The sequence below is a fragment of the Ornithorhynchus anatinus genome, chromosome 2, assembly GCF_004115215.2.
Source record: "Ornithorhynchus anatinus isolate Pmale09 chromosome 2, mOrnAna1.pri.v4, whole genome shotgun sequence".
NCBI classification, from domain to species: Eukaryota; Metazoa; Chordata; class Mammalia; order Monotremata; family Ornithorhynchidae; genus Ornithorhynchus; species Ornithorhynchus anatinus.
This window is the reverse complement of record NC_041729.1, coordinates 45,778,205-45,798,958: the sequence shown is the minus strand read 5'-3', so window position 1 is coordinate 45,798,958 and position 20,754 is coordinate 45,778,205. Positions and strand designations below refer to the sequence as shown.

Below are 20,754 nucleotides of genomic sequence, written 5' to 3'. Positions count from 1 at the left end.
TTAATTAAAAATAATGTTTTAAAGTACTTAATCTCCAGAAATTCTTGGGGAGCCATGTGTTACATGAAATTCCTCAGATATAATGTTTAGGAAAGGAATTTTAAATCAACTGGAGGCAGAGGGACAAATACCAAATGGCCTTTTTTCCCTAACCACCATTTACACTGCTAAACTAACAGAAAGAGGTAAACTAGAATATGCATCTAAATTAACATTCAGGTACGAAGAGACTGGCCTTTTAAGTTAAGACCTATTTTTTAATACTGTATTTGGCTTTTCTTCACTTTCAGATGTCTGGCAAGCACTTTGAGCTTCATTAAATTAATCTTAGTGAACAGAATGTTCTGTAATCTTCATTGTGGCACAGGTTAAAATAGCACTTGGTGTTTTTGGCTTGGGTTTCTGAATCCAGATACTTACACAATAGCTTTTGAAGCATGTTCACAGCAAGCCATAAACGGTGCTCAGATAGTTTATTGAGAAAGGGATTATTGGGGAACTCTGATGGATGTACTTTGAAAATCATGACTGGGATTTTAAAAAAAGAGATATTTGGGGTGCACTAATAATAATAGTTAAGGAATTACTACGCATCAAGTACTGTACTAAGCTCAGGTTGGACACAGTCCCTCTCCTGTATGAGGCTCACAGTATATGTATTCTACCCTTCATGGCATTAAATTTGTTTTGGTCTCATTTGTGTTATAAGAGTCACTTTAGTCCTCAGCATAATGCAGTTCAAAGTCACTTGTATCTGAGATGTGCTTAAATATTTATCCTGAAGTTTCTAAGTTTCTCTACCCATTCTGTATTATCACCCATGAGCCCAAGTTCTACACTGAGAAACTATTTCTGGTTTAACTCTGACAAATCAATAATCCTGACTTTAAGGCAAAGGCAGGTTTTCCTAAAAGGACAGGGTGCATGATTATTTTCATGACTAATACCTTTGTTAATCAACTGGCGGGGCAAGGGTTTTCAAATAACTGGTCTGCTCAGGTAGCAGCAAGTACAAGGCAGGGTACATTGAGAGTATTATGCTTTACACAGAAAACTAGAGCATTTGTCAAGCATCCTTTCATTACTTTAACTGTTCTATACCAAATTGCAAATGATCATTTCATGAAAAAGTAATTCACCAGAAATGGGATGAATAGAGCACCAAGAATATAACAAAGACAGGGAATTATGTATTGTACAGTTAATCCATGAATAGTATAATATGTCATAAAACCCAAATATTTTGGCTACTTCATTTCAATTTATAAAGTTCTCAGGCTTCAGATTTCTTTTGCTTTCTTTGCTGGGAAACAGAAACAAGTGAAGGAGCACCGGAATCAAGTCTTCCTCTGGCATCTAATTGTTGATAACTTTTGTAGCTTTCCCCTCCCCTCATGCCCCCATACCATTTTACTTTTTAGTTTTTTCTACTTTTCCCTCTTGCAATGATATACAGGAAAATAGCAGCATAACAAGCAGCACAGCCTAGTGGATAAAGCACGGGCCTGGGAGACATGGGCTCAAATCCCAACCCTGCCACTTGCCTGTTGGGTGACCTTGGTCAAGTCACTTAACTTCTCTGTACCTCAGTTTCTGACAAGGAGGCCAGAGGAAGAATTTTAAGGAAGCGGTAAAACAGAGCCTCGGACAATGCTGCATCCCAGCTGAAAACTGGGAGTCAGTGGCTTAGGACAGACCTGTCATGGCACACTACCAGCAAAAAGTGAGTAGTTCTTCTTGAACAAAGCCTTCACAGGGAAAGAGATAGGAGGCAAGAGAGAAAACAACAGCCGGGGCAACAAACAGTAAGTAAAACAATGCAACAGGGACAATCCTTTTGTGTGCCCAGTGTGGTTGGGACAGTGGCTCCTGTGTTGGCTTTTTCAGTCACACCCACACACTCATAGGGGAATACACAGGACAATTCTGTAAGATAGACAGAGGGAGATATACACTTCTCTCTAGGGCAATGCTATTCAACCCTTTCTGGTGGGGATAATATCAGCATACAAGGAGCAGCCTGAAGTCAGAAGCCCAGAGAGGAAAGCCCAGAGAGGGAGAATGTTCACCAACTTCTCTCCACATTCAGCATGCCCCATCTTTGATGTGATAGGCCATGTTTTGACCCCCTAGAATAATAATTACAATGGTATTTGTTAAGTGCTTACTATGTGCAAAGTACTGTTCTAAGCGCTGGAGTTCATACAAGGTAATCAGGTTGTCCCACATGGGGCTCAGAGTCTTAATCCCCATTTTACAGATGAGGGAACTGAGGCACAGAGAAGTTAAGTGATTTGCCCAGAGTCACACAGCTGATGAGTAGGGGAGCCAGAATTAGAACCCATGACCTCTGACTCCCAAGCCTGGGCTCTTTCTACTAAGGGAATGAACCAGTGCTTGTCTGCTGAAAAATCTAAGTTACCAGTATCCCACAGATTTGGTTACGATCTTGGCGGGTTCCAGGGTCACCATCAAGAAGTAATAGTCTAGGGGCCCTCACCTAGAGCCTGAAAACATCATCTATTTATACTGCTTATCAAAAACGTAAAGTCTAAAAATAGGATTCAATCCTTTTTGTTTTCTGTATTTTAAGTAGTGGGATGGATGTAAGTGGTACACAACACTAACAATATAACTGAATTCACCTCAATTTCCTGTAATTGCTCCTGATTGGTCTTGTGCATCTGCTGTAGAGATTCTTCAAGTTCTGTGTTACGATCCAGCAATGTCTTTCCAAGCTCAGCAGCAAGCTGCAAATCTAGTAAGACAAATCATGTTTTCACTTAATTTCAGAAAAGTGCACTGAAATTTTAAAAAGCAACAATAATGGAAATGATAAATGATTTTTTCTATGCCTCACCAAATAAATCCAAATATAGGAATTTGTATATCAAATTACATATTCCACACCCTATGGACGAACCAAGACACACTGGAACTGGCCTAGGTTGCTGGAAAGGAAGCTTGTGTTCTCTTCACAGCTCTTCCTTGGCATTACTGATTCTAGCAAGCTGTTTGGAAAATGAAGAGATTGCTCACTTCACAATACTGAGTGACTCAGTAAATTAATAATGATTATGTTACTACCATGTGATATATAAATCACTGGGCCTAGTTTTAAGAATTCTCTCACTGACATTTGGAAAGTGTCCATGTTTTGTAGGTCTTCCTATGCAACCTTTTTTTTAAATGATTTGTTAAGTGCCTACTATGCACCAGGTATTGTACTAAGCATTGGGGTAGGTACAAGATAATCAGATAACAGTCCCTACCCCAAGGGGGCTCACAATCTGAACCCCCATTTTACAGATGAGGTAAACTGAGGTACAGAGTGAAGTGATTTGCCCAAGATCACCCAGCAGACAAGTGGCAGAGCTGGAGTTAGAACCCAGATCTTCTAACTCCCAGGCACATGCTCTTTCCACTAGGTCATGTGTCTTCTCACTAGGCCACATTGCTTCTCAAGCAAGGCAAGTGAAAGGAGACAACTGGTTTATCATTTTTTTCCCCAAGAACATTTTTTCTCTTTTTCCACATGCTTGATCTGAAGTCTGGGTTAATCCTCCAACAACTTTCAGAGGAACCTTGAATTTGGTTGTGGTAATGTAGTTGGAAAAGAAATATTATAAACAATCATTCCTGCTTCCAGCATCAAATTACCTACCTCCGGGGAAAGTAAACACTTGAAATACCTAAGTCAGCAGGAGAAAAAAGGATAGGTGACTAACTCCTTCACAACTCACTGTGCATCACTCAAGTCAACTTTTTTTCTCTTCTTTTTAACCCTGCTATAACTCTAAGTTCATTCATTCATTCGATAGTATTTACTGAGCACTTACTATGTGCAGAGCACTGTACTAAACGCTTGGAATGTACAATTCGGCAACAGGTAGAGACAATCCCTGCCCAATAACAGGCTCACAGTCTAAACGGGGGAGACAGACAGCAAAGCAAAACAGAACAGAACAAAACAAGCAGTCTAGCTTGTTGAGGAAGCAGTGTGGCTTAAGAGAAAGGGCACAGACCTGGGAGACAGAGGACCTGGATGCTAATCCTGGCTCTGCCTCTTATCTGCTGTGAGGCCATAGGTAAGTCATTTAACTTCTCTGTGCAACATTTACGTCATCTGTAAAATGGGGATTAAGGCTGTGAGCCATATGTGGGACAGGGACCTCTCGTATTTACCTCAGCACTTAGTACAGTGCTTGGCACAAAGCAAGCACTTAAATACCATAAAAAACTAGATCAGAAAAATAGGTAGTTGCTGTTCTTGGAGTATTTACAAATTTGTTAGTAGTTTACACTTCCCTCAAATCACAGCTCCATATTTCAGAGTGAGAGATGTAATGATTCTTTTTCTGACATTTCCATATTTTTCTCATTTCCTCACTATGAACAGATTTTTCTTCTCTATACCTGCACAGAGATAACATGCAGTAGTCTAGATTACCATACATTGCTAGAGCAGTTAATATCTGTAGCCTCTTTTTTATTTTGATCACTAATTGCCAAGATGTTTGTCTTCCACTGGAGACAATGGAGATCATTAAGGACAGGATGTGTGTCACTTCACTAGTCTGTACTTCTAAGTGCAGGGCACCATGTCAAGTAGGCAAAATAAATACTGCTACTACTATGACCGCTTTTATTTAGTTAACCTATTAAAAGTTAATTTTAATGCCAAATCAGAGAGCTATAGCAAGTTAATTGAAGAGTGAACTCGAAGAACTTCCAACTACATATTTGAATTACAACAAAATACATTCTAAAATGATTCATTTCCTAAATACTGTATTAGTCAATTAATAGCACATACTGAGCACTACTACGCACTCAGTAGTGTACGATAGAAGCAAAATTTGAAGTGGGAGTCAGGTGGATAAATTACAAATAGTGAGAGCAAGAGAGAGAACAGAGCTATGACTGATAGTGGTGGGAGAAAGGAAAGATTAGTGGATGAATAAATGAAAGAGATGTGAATTGATCTATGACCAATTCCCCTCTAAAAAGGGGTTGTGTTCTTAAAGAACCTCATGTTAAGGAGAAGTGATATTGTACCTTTCTCGCCATGGTCATGTATAAAATCATTTCTTCTGACACTTTGTTGAAAGAACATTCCCTGACTCATCAATAGTACTCTTGCCAAAACCCATAATTAAAACACACTTTGGTGGAACTGACTGTGTTAAATTGTGCTAAGGAGTCCTTTATTTAGTGCTAAAGTTAGCTTTTGGGTAGATGCAACATGGAAATGTTGAAATTAATTGGGGATGAGTCCTTGGAGGAGGTACTACATAATGTGTTCACACAGACCCCTTCTTTTAAAAAAATCTCAAAGCACGTAAGAGATCTATATCAAAGTATCCCTGTGAGAGAATTAGGAGTGAAGTGTTTTTGTTTTTTTTAGGAGAGGAAACAGATTCAGGGAGGTAAATTTACTTGCCTATGGTCACAGAATGAGTCAGGGGCAAAGCAGAGACTGAAGCCATAATTAACACTTGGCTCCCTGTCCTTTACTTTATTACCATACTTTATATTATTTTTCATCTAAGGAAAGGCAAACAATCCTTTAGCATAAAGGATGTCTACTTAACACCGCTTTGTTTGAAGTCAAATCTACAGGCTTACTTACATAACTTTACCCTCAGCTTTTGTGGATGAAGTAATGAATTTGGAATCAAGAATTTGATTATTTTTTTTTGCTAGTGACTCAGTAACCTCAGGAAAGTTTATATAACTGTTTCTCCATCACTACTTGCCACCTAACAGTGCTTGTTAAATTCTCTAAGTTCCTTTGACAAAAGATGTTTCAGAAAAGGAATAGTGGGTAGCTTGCATGCATAAACCCACACAGATACCCCCACATACATATTGAAGCTACAGCCTGACAGCATTTCTTAAGCATTCCTTAAAAACCCCTCCTTCCTGTCTCTCTGCCTGTTTGTAACACAATACATAGGCCTCTCCACTGTGAATGGCCAGAGGCAGAAGCAAAGATTTTCTAAATTGACCACCAAAACTCGAATCCAATCTTTCCCAGAACCACATCTCTATACTGAAATTAAGATCACCCAAGTACTGGTCTAAATTACGGGATTGACTACAATATTTAGCAACCAGGTATGTTTTAAACAAACTTGCCTGTTTTCACAAATGGTGAAAGTTACAAAAAACTTCAACATTAAAAGCAAATAAAACAGTACCTAAGCTATGTGCTTATCACAAGCTACATTTCTAGTTATGCAAGGTTCCTGATTATTACTGTCACATGATATATGGTCTTGCAGCAAATTCGGAATAGAATAAATCCCATTCCAATGCATATTCTCTGGATGAAGTGCACCCTCCCCCCCCCATTCCATCCATATAGAATCACCCTTTGAAGCAGGAAATGAGTGCATTTGTTAGTTCATGTAAAGTTTTGCACAAAAAAGTCGTTGTTTTCCTCTTAAGGTCTGACTTGCTGAACCAAAAGGTGGTTGTTGGCATCCTTTTTTTTACGAGACCAGAAACTGGCAATTGGCCCAAGAAAGTTTTCAATAATGAGACTGAAGGAAACATGGGGACATGGGGATATGAAGTGTCTGTTAACCACTCAGTAAGCACTCAATAAATACTATTCCTATTACTACCACCACCTTGATTTACATTTCAATTACTGTAAAGGTGAAAAGTAGTCACATTCTGAAAGGAGAATGGCTAGTTACTAGGCTTGTGTCTTACCTTCTCCTGTTTATCCCAAGTTCTTGGTAGAGCTCATGATATTCAGTAGGTGCTCAGTAAATATCATAACTACCATTAACCCAACAATGAGGTTTTCTGTACCTACCCTGCCTGAAACTCACCACACAACAAGGATTAGAAAGGAAGAATTAGCAAAGTAGTGATGTTTTTATGTTTGTGAAAACCCTGTATTTCACAAATCACCAATGTTAAACTTTTCTCCCTAGGGCTTTCCATCCTGCACAGCTCTACTGTTCCGCTCTGTCCCTAGTTATCTCTCTTACACACAAACATCTCTACCCTCATTCTGCAAACAGAGAGATAAGACATCCAAAAATAAATAGCAATGGGCTGGTGAGATCCCAAAATACATTTTACTGTAAAATAACTTTTCAGCAAGAGATTATGAAGTTGTTTAAAGCCCACCATTGTTATACTTCTTACATTAAAAGGGAACACCAAAGAGTCCCTTCAGTTAGCTCATTGATGAAAAAATATAATACTTGTAATAATAATGGTGGTATTTGTTAAGCGCTTACTATGTGCAAAGCACTGTTCTAAGCGCTGGGGGGATACAAGGTGATCAAGTTGTCCCATGTGGGGCTCACAGTTTTAATCCCCATTTTCCAGATGAGGTAACTGAAGCACAGAGAAGTGAAGTGACTTACCCAAAGCCACACAGCTGGCAAGTGGCGGAGAGGAGATTAGAACCCATGACCTCTGACTCCCAAGCCCGGGCTCTTTCTCCTGAGCCACGCTGCTTCTCTAATAATGGTATTTGTTAAGGACTTACTACGTGCAGAACACTGTTCTAAGAGATGGGGGATATACAGGGTAATCAGATTGTCCCACGTGGGGCTCACATTTTTTAATCCCCATTTTTCCAGATGAGGTCACTGAGGCCCAGAGAAGTTAAGTGACTTGCCCAAGGTCACACAGCAGACAAGTGGCGGAGTTGGGATTAGAACCCACGACCCCTGACTCCCAAGCCCAGGCTCTTGCCACGGAGCCACGCTGCTTCTCTGACTGTACATCAGCCAGCATTCTAGCTCTGTTGCTCAAATGTGAGAACTGAAAGCTTTCCACTTGTAAAGTAAAACAGACGTCACTTGGTGCAACTCCCGCTGCCGGCATTACTATAATTGGGAAAGAAAGAAAAAACCCAACATAAACATTTGGAAAAATCTTGCTGTTAGTTTTACTGACTCACCTAATACAGTGATTCAGCAAACAAGACCTTCAACAAAACTAGACCTATATTTTCATCTTAGGGCAAAGTCCTAGATAGAAATCTTATATAGGAATGAACCGTAGGTACGCTAGTCAATACAGGTGGAGATTTAGTTCTCTAACTCGGTACTGCTGAAACTTGGATTCTTATTCTGAGCTTGCACAATAGCCTAGGTATCTTGGCCGCTGCTCCGACACGAAAATCCAGAGCACTAAAGCCTTGTTCTGAAAGGCACATTTCAAAGGGAAAGCCATCATTAACCAGTATAGAAGGCTCCAGTTCCAGAAAGGCTCTTACTCAAACAGATCACTGTCAGTATTCTTACCACTCTACTTAGCCCACTGACAAAAGACAGAACCCTGCATCAAAGCATTCATCTGAAAGCGGAGCATCTCATTTCTATGCTTGCAGGCAGCCACACGGAAAAAAAAGCCTCTTTGACCAACACTATGACTCTAATGAGGGATGATGTTGCAGACTGATGTCTCTGTTTCTGAGGTTAGGGGATTTCATTATTTTTAATAAATACACTATGGCCAGGCCTTATTGGAAAACTGATTATCTAATAATAATAATAATAATGTTGGTATTTGTTAAGCGTTTACTATGTGCCAAGGACTGTTTTAAGCGCTGGGGTAGATACAGGGTAATCAGGTTGTCCCTTGTGAGGCTCACAGTCTTAATCCCCATTTTACAGATGAGGTAACTGAGGCACCAAGACGTTAAGTGACTTGCCCAAAATCACACAACTGACAGGTGGCGGAGCCTGGATTAGAACCCATGACCTCTGACCCTTAAACCCGTGCTCTTTCCACTGAGCCACGCTGCTTGGGTTCTAATCCCGGTTCCTCCACTTGTCTGCTCTGTGACCATGGGTAGGTCACTTAACTTCTCTGTGCCTCAGTTACCTCATCTGTAAAATGGGGATTAAGACTGTGAGCCCCAAGAGGGATATGGACTGTGTCCAATCTGACTAGCTTGTATCTACCCCAGCGCTTACTACAGTGCTCTGCACACAGTAAGAGCTCAATAAATACAATTGACTGACAGCAGCTAACAAATACTATAATAAAATGTCAGACAGTTATAGGAAATACATTTTGTTGCTTTAAGTATTGCCTTATGATTTTCTCTCCATTGCTAAGAAGTTTAGAGAAATGCTCTGGGGTGGTGGGGAGAAAGATTTGCTGACTTTTTTTTTTTAAATCAAAGATTTAAGGCAATGTTGCTTCCTTCCCTTTCTAACCAATTTGCTGAGCAATACTGTCTGGCAATGAAGGAACTCTACAGGAACTGTTCAATCAGCTAAGAGACACTTGCCCATTTTCACTCTACTCACACACTCTAATATATCTACAGACTTTTCATTCATTCAATAGTATTTACTGAGCGCTATGTGCACAGCACAGTACTAAGCGCTTGGAATGAACAAGTCGGCAACAGATAGAGACAGTCCCTGCCGTTTGATGGGCTTACAGTCTAATGGGGGGGACAGACAAGAACAATGGCAATAAATAGAGTCAAGGGGAAGAACATCTCGTAAAAACAATGGCAACTAAATAGAATCAAGGCGATGTACATTTCATTAACAAAATAGGGTAATGAAAATATATACAGTTGAGCAGACGAGTACAGTGCTGAGGGGATTCTGTAACACTCCATCAAAAGAATTGAAAAATCACAAGAGAAATTCTTAACAGCACAAGCTTATTACCATTTAGTGATCCTGGGGCAAAGACACTACCTAACACTTACTCCACATTTCCATCTTTTATAGAGCTTTTATTTTGCAATTTATGAATAGGGAAATTGCATCCCCTATCTCTGAGGTACCTATCACTCTCACACTAGTTTTGGACTAAATGGGCACAGAAAATTCACCATGATACGAGTTGCTTTTATATTACAGGACAGAAAACCAAGCCCATAGTACCATTATCAATTATTAATCATCCTAAACTCTATCTCTCATACACACATGGAAGGGCATGACAGAGCACTTATGTACTGAGTAAACAGATATCTGCATGTAATCAAAGTGCAACATACAAAGGCTAATCGTGTTGTCTTTATGAATCAAAAAAAGTGTTGGCCTCTGATCATAGGCTATTTCTTGTAAAAAACCTTTTTTTTTTCCTTAAGGGTGTTCTTATTGAGCCTACTGAGCATATCAATTTAGTGGAAAACCTATAATGTGACTAACAGCTTCATGGGCTAAGTGATAAAACAATGTCAAATGTGTTTGGGGTGTAAACAATTTTGTAGTAAGATATTGCAGTTATTACTAACTTGAAGCACACAACAATTTTGCTCAATCTTTATCACTGATTAAATGGTGGGAAACGACTATGGTGACAAAACTCTTCAAGGCATTCTAGTTTGGATGTTCTCTTCTCAAAGAAGAGATGTGAACTGTTTTCTCTAAATTTGAAATGCTCAAAATTCCTAAACCCGATCAAAGCAGCTTATTCCTTCTATTTCAAAAATATTTGATCGTTTTTACATAATCAATGGCAAGGTTTTCTTACAGATTCCGATAACGAATGAAAGGTTTTCAATCACTGACTCATTCAAAACCACCCAAAATGTCATATGAATTCCCATCCTTTAATTCCGGAAAATAAGCCTAATAGTATTAAACGGTTCATTTCATTCACTCAATCCTATTTATTGAGCGCTTACTATGTGCAGAGCACTGTACTAAGCGCTTGGAATGTACAATTTTCCTACCCCATTTAAAAATCATAATGAAGTAATTCTAAATGGGGGGGGGTTCAAATTATTCCAAAGTAATTTCTCTGGGTTTAAATGTGGGAGGATCGAGATAGAAGGAGTAAAGGAAGAAAGAAATCTGGTTAGCCTTCCAAACAGCTGAACACATTTGAGCTTTCCAAGTAAAAGGGATTATACACCAAACGGTTATTTTAATTTCCTTTAAGCATTTAAAACGGCATTTTAACCAGATTACTGGAAGAGGAGGAATAAGACTGCATAGAAAGAGGCAAACAAACGGTATGGAGCTTGGGGGAGTCCCAACAGTAACAGAAAAAGGTGTTGTTTGGGGGGAAATCCCTGTTCCTGGAGGGGCGGTGGAAAGCCTCCCAAGAGAAGCAGTGGACAGAGCCCGGGTTTGGGAGTCAGAGGTCGTGGATTCTAATCCCGCCTCCGCCATTTGTCAGCTGTGTGACTTTGGGCAAGTCACTTCGCTTCTCTGCACCTCAGTTCCCTCCTCTGTAAAATGGGGATGAAGACTGTGAGCCCCATGTGGGACAACCTGAGCACTTTGCATCCTCCCCAGCGCTTAGAACAGTGCTTTGCACATAGTAAGCGCTTAACAAATGCCATTATTCTTAAGAGACTGTTGTGGTTTAGATCTGCCATTATTATTAAGGCACTGCTGTGGTTTAGATCATTGATTTCGGATGTTTATTGTGTGCAGCCTCATTTGGGAAGGGTCACCTCATACGGAGAAACTACATTCATTCAACCGTATTTACTGAGCGCTCACTAGCTGCAGAGCGCTGCATTAAAGGCTGGAAATGGACAACTGGGCAACAGACTGAGACAATCTACTATGTGCAGAGCACTGTACTATTTATTGCTATTGTTTTTGTCTGTCTCCCCCGATCAGACTATAAACCCGTCAAAGGGCAGGGACTGTCTCTATCTGTTACCGATTTGTCCATTCCAAGCGCTTAGTCCAGTGCTCTGCACACAGTAAGCGCTCAATAAATACTATTGATTGAATGAATATCTGTAACCGATTTGTCCATTCCAAGCGCTTAGTCCAGTGCTCTGCACACAGTACGCGCTCAATAAATGCTATTGATTGAATATCTGTAACCGATTTGTATATTCCAAGCGCTTAGTCCAGTGCTCTGCACACAGTAAGCGCTCAATAAATACTATTGATTGAATATCTGTAACCGATTTGTCCATTCCAAGCGCTTAGTCCAGTGCTCTGCACACAGTAAGCGCTCAATAAATACTATTGATTGAGTGAATGAATATCTGTAACCGATTTGTCCATTCCAAGCGCGTAGTCCAGTGCTCTGCACACAGTAAGCGCTCAATAAATGCTATTGAATGAATGAATGTACTAAGCGCTTGGAATGTGCAATTCTCCTACCCCATTTAAACATCATAATGAAGCAATTCTAAATTGGGGCGGGGGGATTCAGAGACAATCGCTGCCCAACAACGGGCTGGCAGTCTATAATAAAATGTCTAAGACGGTTATAGGCTGAATTGGTGGCTTTAAGTATGTGCCTTAGGCTTTTCTCCCCATTGCTAAGACTTGTTTTAAAAATCCTCTGGGGTGGTGGGGAGAAAGATTTGCTGACTTTTTTAAAAAAAAATTGGTTGGCTTTAAAAAATTGGCTTTTAAAAAAAAGATTTGCTGACTTTTTAAAAAAAAATTGGTTGGCTTTAAAAAAAAGATTTGCTGACTTTTTTTAAAAAAAAATTGGTTGGCTTTAAAAAAAAAGATTTGCTGACTTTTTTTAAAAAAAAATTGGTTGGCTTTAAAAAAAAAGATTTGCTGACTTTTTTTAAAAAAAAATTGGTTGGCTTTAAAAAAAAGATTTGCTGACTTTTTTTTAAAAAAAATTGGTTGGCTTTAAAAAAAAGATTTGCTGACTTTTTAAAAAAAAATTGATTGGCTTTAAAAAAAAAAGATTTGCTGACTTTTTTTAAAAAAAATTGGTTGGCTTTAAAAAAAAAGATTTGCTGACTTTTTAAAAAAAAAAAAATTGGTTGGCTTTAAAAAAAAAGATTTGCTGACTTTTTAAAAAAAAAATTGGTTGGCTTTAAAAAAAAAAAAGATTTGCTGACTTTTTTTTAAAAAAAACAAAGATTGAAGGCAACGTAAAGGCAATCATCGACGGTGGGTGAAGGGGGCTCCAGCTCCGCAGCCTCCCCTCCCGATCGACAGCGAGCCGGCCACACCCGACGGAGCTCTCCCGAGGGGGAAGAAAGAAGGAAATCATCATCCTCACCATCCCGGCGTCCCGGGAGCAGGAGGCGGCTCCCGCCCCGCCCACATTCCCCTTCCTTCTCATCGCTCCCTCCGTCCCGTCCGAAGGAGGGAGGCGGCGGTCGCTTCCCGCTCACCTTCCTGCAGGTCCTGCTGATCGTACCACGGCTCCTCCTCGCGCAGCTCGAACTCCTCCACCAGGCTGTCGGCCAGCATCGCGGCGGGCTCCTCCCGGGGCAGCGGCTCCCCGCCTTCGCCCTCGTCCGCTACCCTCGCGGCCGCCGCCCGGCAGGGAGCCGGAGCCGGAGCCGGGACGGCGCTGGCCGCTCCCCGCTCGCTCCCCGGGCGCCGCGGCAGCCCCAACGTGGCACTCCCCGCTCCCTTGAAACCCGGCCGCCTCTCCGCCAATCCCCGCCCGCGGCTTTATCGAAGGGCGGGAACCCCGGCCAATCACGGCGCTCGCCGGCCCTTTTCCCGCCCATCCCGGGTAGGGCGCGACCAATGAATGAGCGCGAAGTTGCGGGTGGGCGGGGAGAGTCAAAGCCGGGGCTCCCCCTAGCGGCGGGACAGAAGTGGACGCATGCGCCGTCGGTCCCTTTTCTGTCTTTGCAGCCGTGCCGAGGGAGGGGGGGGGGCGGTCTCCGCCCCTGCCAGCGGCGGGCCAGGGATGAGCTGAACGAGAGAGAGGTGTACGGTGGGGTGCGAGGCCAGGCCTTCTTGTCCGCAGCCAGGTATTAATAATCATCATAATAGCATCTGTTAAGCGCCCACTAGGTGCCAGGCACTTCTAAGCGCTGGGGTGGTGACAAGCAAATGGGGTAGGACACAATCCCTGCCTCAGGTGGGCTCACGAGTATTCTTGTCTGCACCAGCGAGGTGTTAATGATAATGGTATTTGTTAAGCGCTTACTGTGTGCCAGGCACTGTTCTAAGCGCTGGGGTGGTGACATGCAAATGGGGTTGGACACAATCCCTGCCTCAGGTGGGCTCACAAGTATTCTTGTCTGCACCAGCGAGGTATTAATGATAATGGTATTTGTTAAGCGCTTACTGTGTGCCAGGCACTGTTCTAAGCGCTGGGGTGGTGACAAGCAAATAGGGTAGGACACAATCCCTGCCTCACGTGGACTCACAAGTATTCTTGTCTGCACCAGCGAGGTGTTAATGATAATGGTATTTGTTAAGCGCTTACTGTGTGCCAGGCACTGTTCTAAGCGCTGGGGTGGTGACATGCAAATGGGGTTGGACACAATCCCTGCCTCAGGTGGGCTCACAAGTATTCTTGTCTGCACCAGCGAGGTATTAATGATAATGGTATTTGTTAAGCGCTTACTGTGTGCCAGGCACTGTTCTAAGCGCTGGGGGGGTGACAAGCAAATAGGGTAGGACACAATCCCTGCCTCACGTGGGCTCACAGGTATTCTTGTCCGCACTCCCAGTTGTGCCACAGTGAGGTATTAATAATAGTATTTGTTAAGCGCCTTCTATGTGCCAGGTACTGTTCTAAGCGCTGGGATAGAGACAAGCAAATTGAGTTGGATATAACCCCTGCCTCACATGGGCTCACAAGTATTCTTGTCCTCACTCCCACCTGTGCCACAGCGAGGTATTAGTAATAATAATATTTGTTAAACACCTACTATGTGCCAGCTACTGTTCTAAGCTCTGGGGTGGAGACAAGCAAACTGGGTTGGACACAATCCCTGTCCGCACTCCCACCTGTGCCACAGCGTGGTATTAATAATGATAATAATGATAATAGTATTAAGTGCCTACTATGTGCCTGGTCCTCTTCTAAGCGCTGGAGTGGAGACAAGCAAATGGGGTAGGACACAATCCCTGCCTCACGTGTGCTCACAAATATTCTTGTCTGCACCAGCGAGGTGTTAATGATAATGGTATTTGTTAAGTGCTTACTGTGTGCCAGGTACTGTTCTAAGCGCTGGGATAGAGACAAGCAAATTGGGTTGGACATAGTCCCTGCCTCACGTGGGCTCACAAGTATTCTTGTCCTCACTCCCACCTGTGCCACAGCGAGGTATTAATAATAATAATATTTGTTAAACACCTACTATGTGCCAGCTACTGTTCTAAGCTCTGGGGTGGAGACAAGCAAACTGGGTTGGACACAATCCCTGTCCGCACTCCCACCTGTGCCACAGCGTGGTATTAATAATGATAATAATGATAATAGTATTAAGTGCCTACTATGTGCCTGGTACTCTTCTAAGCGCTGGAGTGGAGACAAGCAAATGGGGTAGGACACAATCCCTGCCTCACGTGTGCTCACAAATATTCTTGTCTGCACCAGCGAGGTGTTAATGATAATAGTATTTGTTAAGCGCTTACTGTGTGCCAGGTACTGTTCTAAGCGCTGGGATAGAAACAAGCAAATTGGGTTGGACACAGTCCCTGCCTCACGTGGGCTCACAGGTATTCTTGTCCACACTCTGAGTTGTGCCACAGTGAGGTATTAATAATAGTATTTGTTAAGCGCCTTCTATGTGCCAGGTACTGTTCTAAGCGCTGGGATAGAGACAAGCAAATTGAGTTGGATACAACCCCTGCCTCACATGGGCTCACAAGTATTCTTGTCCTCACTCCCACCTGTGCCACAGCGAGGTATTAATAATAATAATATTTGTTAAACACCTACTATGTGCCAGCTACTGTTCTAAGCTCTGGGGTGGAGACAAGCAAACTGGGTTGGACACAATCCCTGTCTGCACTCCCACCTGTGCCACAGCATGGTAATAATAATAATAATAATAATAATAATAGTATTAAGTGCCTACTATGTGCCTGGTACTCTTCTAAGTGCTGGAGTGGAGACAAGCAAATGGGGTAGGACACAATCCCTGCCTCAGGTGGGCTCACAAGTATTCTTGTCTGCACCAGCGAGGTGTTAATGATAATGGTATTTGTTAAGTGCTTACTGTGTGCCAGGTACTGTTCTAAGTGCTGGGATAGAGATAAGCAAATTGGGTTGGACACAGTCCCTGCCTCATGTGGGCTCACAGGTATTCTTGTTGCACTCCCACCTGTGCCCCACGAGGTATTAATAATAATAATATTTGTTAAACACCTACTATGTGGCAGGTAGTGTTCTAAGCTCTGGGGTGGAGACAAGCAAATGGGGTAGGACACAATCCCTGCCTCAAGTGGGCTTACAAATATTCTTGTCTGCACCAGCGAGGTATTAATGATAATGGTATTTGTTAAGCTCTTACTGTGTGCCAGGCACTGTTCTAAGCGCTGGGATGGTGACAAGCAAATTGGGTTGGACACAATCCCTGCCTCACTTGGGCTCACAGTATTCTTGTCTGCACTCTCACCTGCACCACAGTGAGGTATTAATAATAATAGTAATAATGGTATTTAAGTGCTTACTATGTGCTAATATTAATGATAATGGTATTTGTTAAGCATTTACTATGTGCCAGACACTGTACTAAACGCTGGGGTGGATACAAGCAAATTGGGTTGGACACAGTCCCTGTTCCACGTGGGCTCACATTATTCTTGTCCGTATCCCACCTCTGCTACAGCGAGATATTAATAATAGTGGTATTTGTTAAGCACTTACTATATGTCGGGCACTGTACTAACCGCTGGGGTGGAGACAAGCAAATTGGACTGGACACAGTTCCTGTCCCCTATGGGCCTCACAGTATTCTTGTTTGCATCCCACCTGCCCTCACCTGTGCCAGCTTTCCTCCCCCCACATCCCGGGCTCCCTTCATCCCTGACGATATGGGAGCTCACACACGGCTTTGGGAATGCAAATACTCCCTGGGGCTTTTCCATTTCACGTTAGGCTTACATTTTTGGCAACTGCTGCAGGGTGGATACCTGTGTGCATTGCAGCTGTCTCAATAATCCATGCAAAGAGGCGGGACTGGGAAGCAGGAAGGGAGGGAATCAGTGGTATTTATTGAGCGCTCTATATGTACAGAGCACTGTACTAATTTGTTGGGAGAATACTGTGCGACTGAATTACAGACTAGTTCCCTTGCCCGTAAGGAGTTTACAGTCTAGAGGGGTAAATGAGGGAGTATGGACAGTTTGCATTCAGAGGGAATCCAAACACTCAGTTTAATCTGTCCTACTCAGTCGTTTCCCAGGGTTGCAAACAAGAAACAAAGCTGGAGGACTTGTTTGATTGCCTCTCTCTCTCTCTTTCTCTTTCTATCATGGCCCTTATAGCCAGGAGTCAGTAAATAGTAGCCAAACAGACAAGGGGAGGGTGAAAACAGGAAAAGGGCTGGTTAATCAGTCCCCAAATCATGTAAAATTGGCTACACTGATTTCAAATGGCAAATATCTCTGCTTCCATGCAGTGCCATCACTTGCCGTCCTTACTGATGGCCAGAAATTAGAGGAAATTTGATATAGTTAGAGTATCGGGCCCAAACAATAACTTGGCCTGAAATTCTGGAATAATGGAGGATAATTGTGAACCCTGTGTGGGACAGGGACTGTGTCTAATCTGATTTTGCATCTATGCCAGTGTTTAACATAGTACAAAATGGTGTGTGATGCTGCTAAATTTATTATAATAAAAAGAATATTGATGTCTAAAATACGGGTGCTTACCTAACCCCAAACTTGCATTGTGTTGATCAGGCTTGACTATGTGCACTGTGACTTGGTCAACAAAATTTTAGCAATTACAAGTCTCTATAGGAAATAGAAGGTAACTTTTTTGAGTTGAGGGGCAATAAGAGAAAAATATTTTTTTAGAGACTCAAAAAGGAAAAAAAAGCACAGTCCAATAAAAAAATACAGTGCCAAAGGGTTAGTACAGTGTTTAATGCTTAATACAGTGATCTGCTCACAAGGAATGTTCAATAAATATTATTGATTGAATTATGTATTTTTGCAGACTGATATGGTTGCTGTCATATTATTCCAAACTGGATGGGAGAAGTTTGTAGTAAATAGTTTAGAACAACAATTGGTTTTCTTTTGAAATATTGTATTTGTGAAAACATAAATTTCCTTTTTAAAAAAGGTATTGTATGCCACTAAATCCTCTTTATCTAGGGCCTGATAATATAAAGGACCAAATTCACTGGTCATCCACTTTTTACTGTTAATGGTAATGTGAGACTAGATTCTATCGCTTTTTATGACCCCTGTTAACCTAAGAGTTCTGGCAAAAATATTAGACCTGAACAAAAATAAGATGAGCTAAGATAATTTCAAAATAAGTCACCACAAATAGTCCTTTTGAAAAAGAGATGACAGGATTTGGGAAGTTCTAATGATGATTTATGAAAGCTGAACTGCAGAAATGCATCGAGTGTCCAGAAGCTCATCTTCCACAGTCACTGATCTACTGCAAACCTGTCCATTGTGCAAGACTGAAAGCTCTCACCATTTTCTCCTTGGCAAATATCAACTTAGTGATAAATATCAACTTACATTTAGAAAGATTCTTTCTAAAATAGAGTATTCCTTCCAGTTTTAAAGTGATGGATAGAGTGAAATTAGAGTAAAAGGCTTTTTTTTCCTCTTTTGAGATGGAGGTGGATGTCGGTAAAGCCTGTTAGAGCACTCTCTTTTCTTTCAAGACTTTTTATTCATTTATAGAGATCACATTGGCTTTAGTGTTGCTCTTGGATGTTCATCTAATAATTAATTCACCCATATTCAGTTCAACAACTCAGTGTGGTCATTATTCTATCTTGCTACTTCTGAGACCTTCAGAAAAGATCCAGCTATAGAGTACCCTTGTCCTCATTAAACAATATGCAGGACTTGTTCTCTTGTGCCTTAATGCCAAAGTAAAATGACCGAAAGAGAGTTTGATGACAGTATTATTAGTGGATGGGGATTTTCAGTTTGATTCTGAAGGAAGTAAGGATAAGCTGGAAAATAAAAAGGAATTTGTATCAAAACATTTATGTATCCACAAATAAGAATAAGAATGGCTATATCCTTCACTATATCAATATAACATGCTGTCTGTCACACAGTTGTAGAGATCTTAAAGTTGTTTTAGGCAACAGTAGTAAACACATGTCCATGTTTACATCTCAAACATTATTTGAGTGTACCTGATGATGGCTCTAACTACTTTTAATAGTAACTACTACTAACTTAATGGAAACTACCAGGTGTGAGCTTCCCCAAATCCCTGATTTGCCTTCCTACTGTCCAGCAATCCCCTCCTCACTTTCCTCTTTCCCAGCTTTCCGATCTTCCACCTGCTTGCTAAATCTACCTACCTGCACCTCTAGTCTATCACCTTTCATCTTTTAAAGACAGTTTGCTTCCACTCCTTTCCCCATCCATCATTGGTATTTAAGTGCTTACCAAGTGCTTACCAGTAACTGTACTAAGCACTCGGAAGAGTACAGTGCAGGAGACCAAAAGAGCCATGATTAGAACCCAGGTCTCCTGTCTCTCAGTCCTGTGCTCTTTTGGTCCACAGGTCCAGCCACAGGAACTCCAAGGTTTGCAGGGCAGAGACTGAGACCTCAGTACCTCTGGCTCACGTTTCCTGCCTGCTAGCAATGGGGAGAAGCCCCATCCCTAATGTTTGGAACACTAGAGAAGCTGTGAGGCCCAGTGGAAAGAGAACAGGACTGGAAGTCAGAAGGTCTGGAGTCTAATCCTGCAGATTATATACCTGTTCTCCCTCCCCCGAAGACTCTAGGCCTCATGTGGGGCAGGGACCAGAGATTATCTGATTATATGGTGTAGGATATAATTTCTCCTAAAGCACTTCTCTGTGCCTCAGTTACCTCATCTCTAAAATGGGCCTTAATACTGTGAACCCTATGAGGGATCTGGATTGTGTCCATTCTGTTTATCTTGTCTCTACCCCAGAATTTAGTAAAGTGCCTAGCACATATTAAGGGTTTAACAGATACCATAACAAAGGACAGCTATCAAACTCTTAAAATGGTCTTCAGGAAATTCTGCCTCTTTTTGGTTGTTATACCAAATGAAATGTCTGTTCTAAGAATGCAACACATTACTTTTCTCATTCTTCATGTCTTTATCATACTGTTCCAGCTTCTTATAACATAATGATTCTCTTATTTTGGCTTGTATTTAAGGGAAGAAGAGTCTCTGTTTAGAAAATGAAGCTTCTAGGAATCCACCCCAATGCTTTGGCATATTCTATGACAACCCTGGGGACTGCAATGATGAATATGGTCTTTAATTTCTACTATGTGAAGCTTTTCCTAAATCAATACAAGATTTCAGAAGCTGCCTTTCACCAAGCCCAGGTAAGAGGGGACAGGCATTGTTTTCTGCCTTTGGACAAGGTTTCTGTTTTCCACATGAGTGGTTGGGAACTCACCTAATTGAGAAACTCTGAAATGAAAGTCAACAAAGTACAAAATGCTGACTTCTTAATGCTAGTGTAAATAAGCACTAACCTAGTAGATGTTTATTGATGCACACCAGGTAAACTGAGTCAAGGGAGGGGAAACAGATTCAAAAGGGTCAATAACTGGTAATTCTTTTGGTAATTACAAATCTGTTGTAAATGCCATGGGGAAGTTCAGGATAAAGGCAAGTGGTCCACACAGCTCTTAACCCAGGACTGTCCTGGTTAATCAGTAACTCCTAGATGTCTCTGATTATGGTTTTCTGGCTTTTTAAGCATCTCAAGGGCTGATATAACTAAGACTACTTCTCCTGAATACACAAGGCAAGCCCTGACTTTCCTTAGCTCCTTTGTTAACCAGTGTAGCCTGTAATGATTCCTGTGTCTGGCAACCTTTTTCTTAACCCCCCTTGGAAAACTTCCCATGAGCTATCCTCAAGCTGCTTACTTTCAGGGTACCAACTTTCACTGAATGTT

The 20,754-nt window shown here is 41.6% G+C and overlaps 2 protein-coding genes across 2 annotated transcripts in view; one reads left to right on the top strand and one right to left on the bottom strand.

The window, feature by feature from the left end:
• CDR2 (cerebellar degeneration related protein 2) overlaps positions 1-13,241 on the bottom strand; it is a 29,558-nt gene extending 16,317 nt beyond the window's left edge. The window contains exons 1-2 of the mRNA XM_001508185.6: positions 13,067-13,241; positions 2,646-2,758 (exon numbers count right to left, since the gene is read on the bottom strand). Coding sequence (XP_001508235.1) covers positions 2,646-2,758; positions 13,067-13,145 — 192 coding nt within the window. The 5' untranslated portion in view covers positions 13,146-13,241. The remainder of the gene's footprint in view (positions 1-2,645; positions 2,759-13,066) is intronic.
• A 324-nt stretch (positions 13,242-13,565) lies between these two features.
• Positions 13,566-20,754, top strand: part of LOC100076888 — a 45,490-nt gene continuing 38,301 nt past the window's right edge. The window contains exons 1-2 of the mRNA XM_007669299.3: positions 13,566-13,660; positions 20,000-20,173. Of these exons, the coding sequence (XP_007667489.2) occupies positions 20,024-20,173 (150 nt within the window). The 5' untranslated portion in view covers positions 13,566-13,660; positions 20,000-20,023. The remainder of the gene's footprint in view (positions 13,661-19,999; positions 20,174-20,754) is intronic.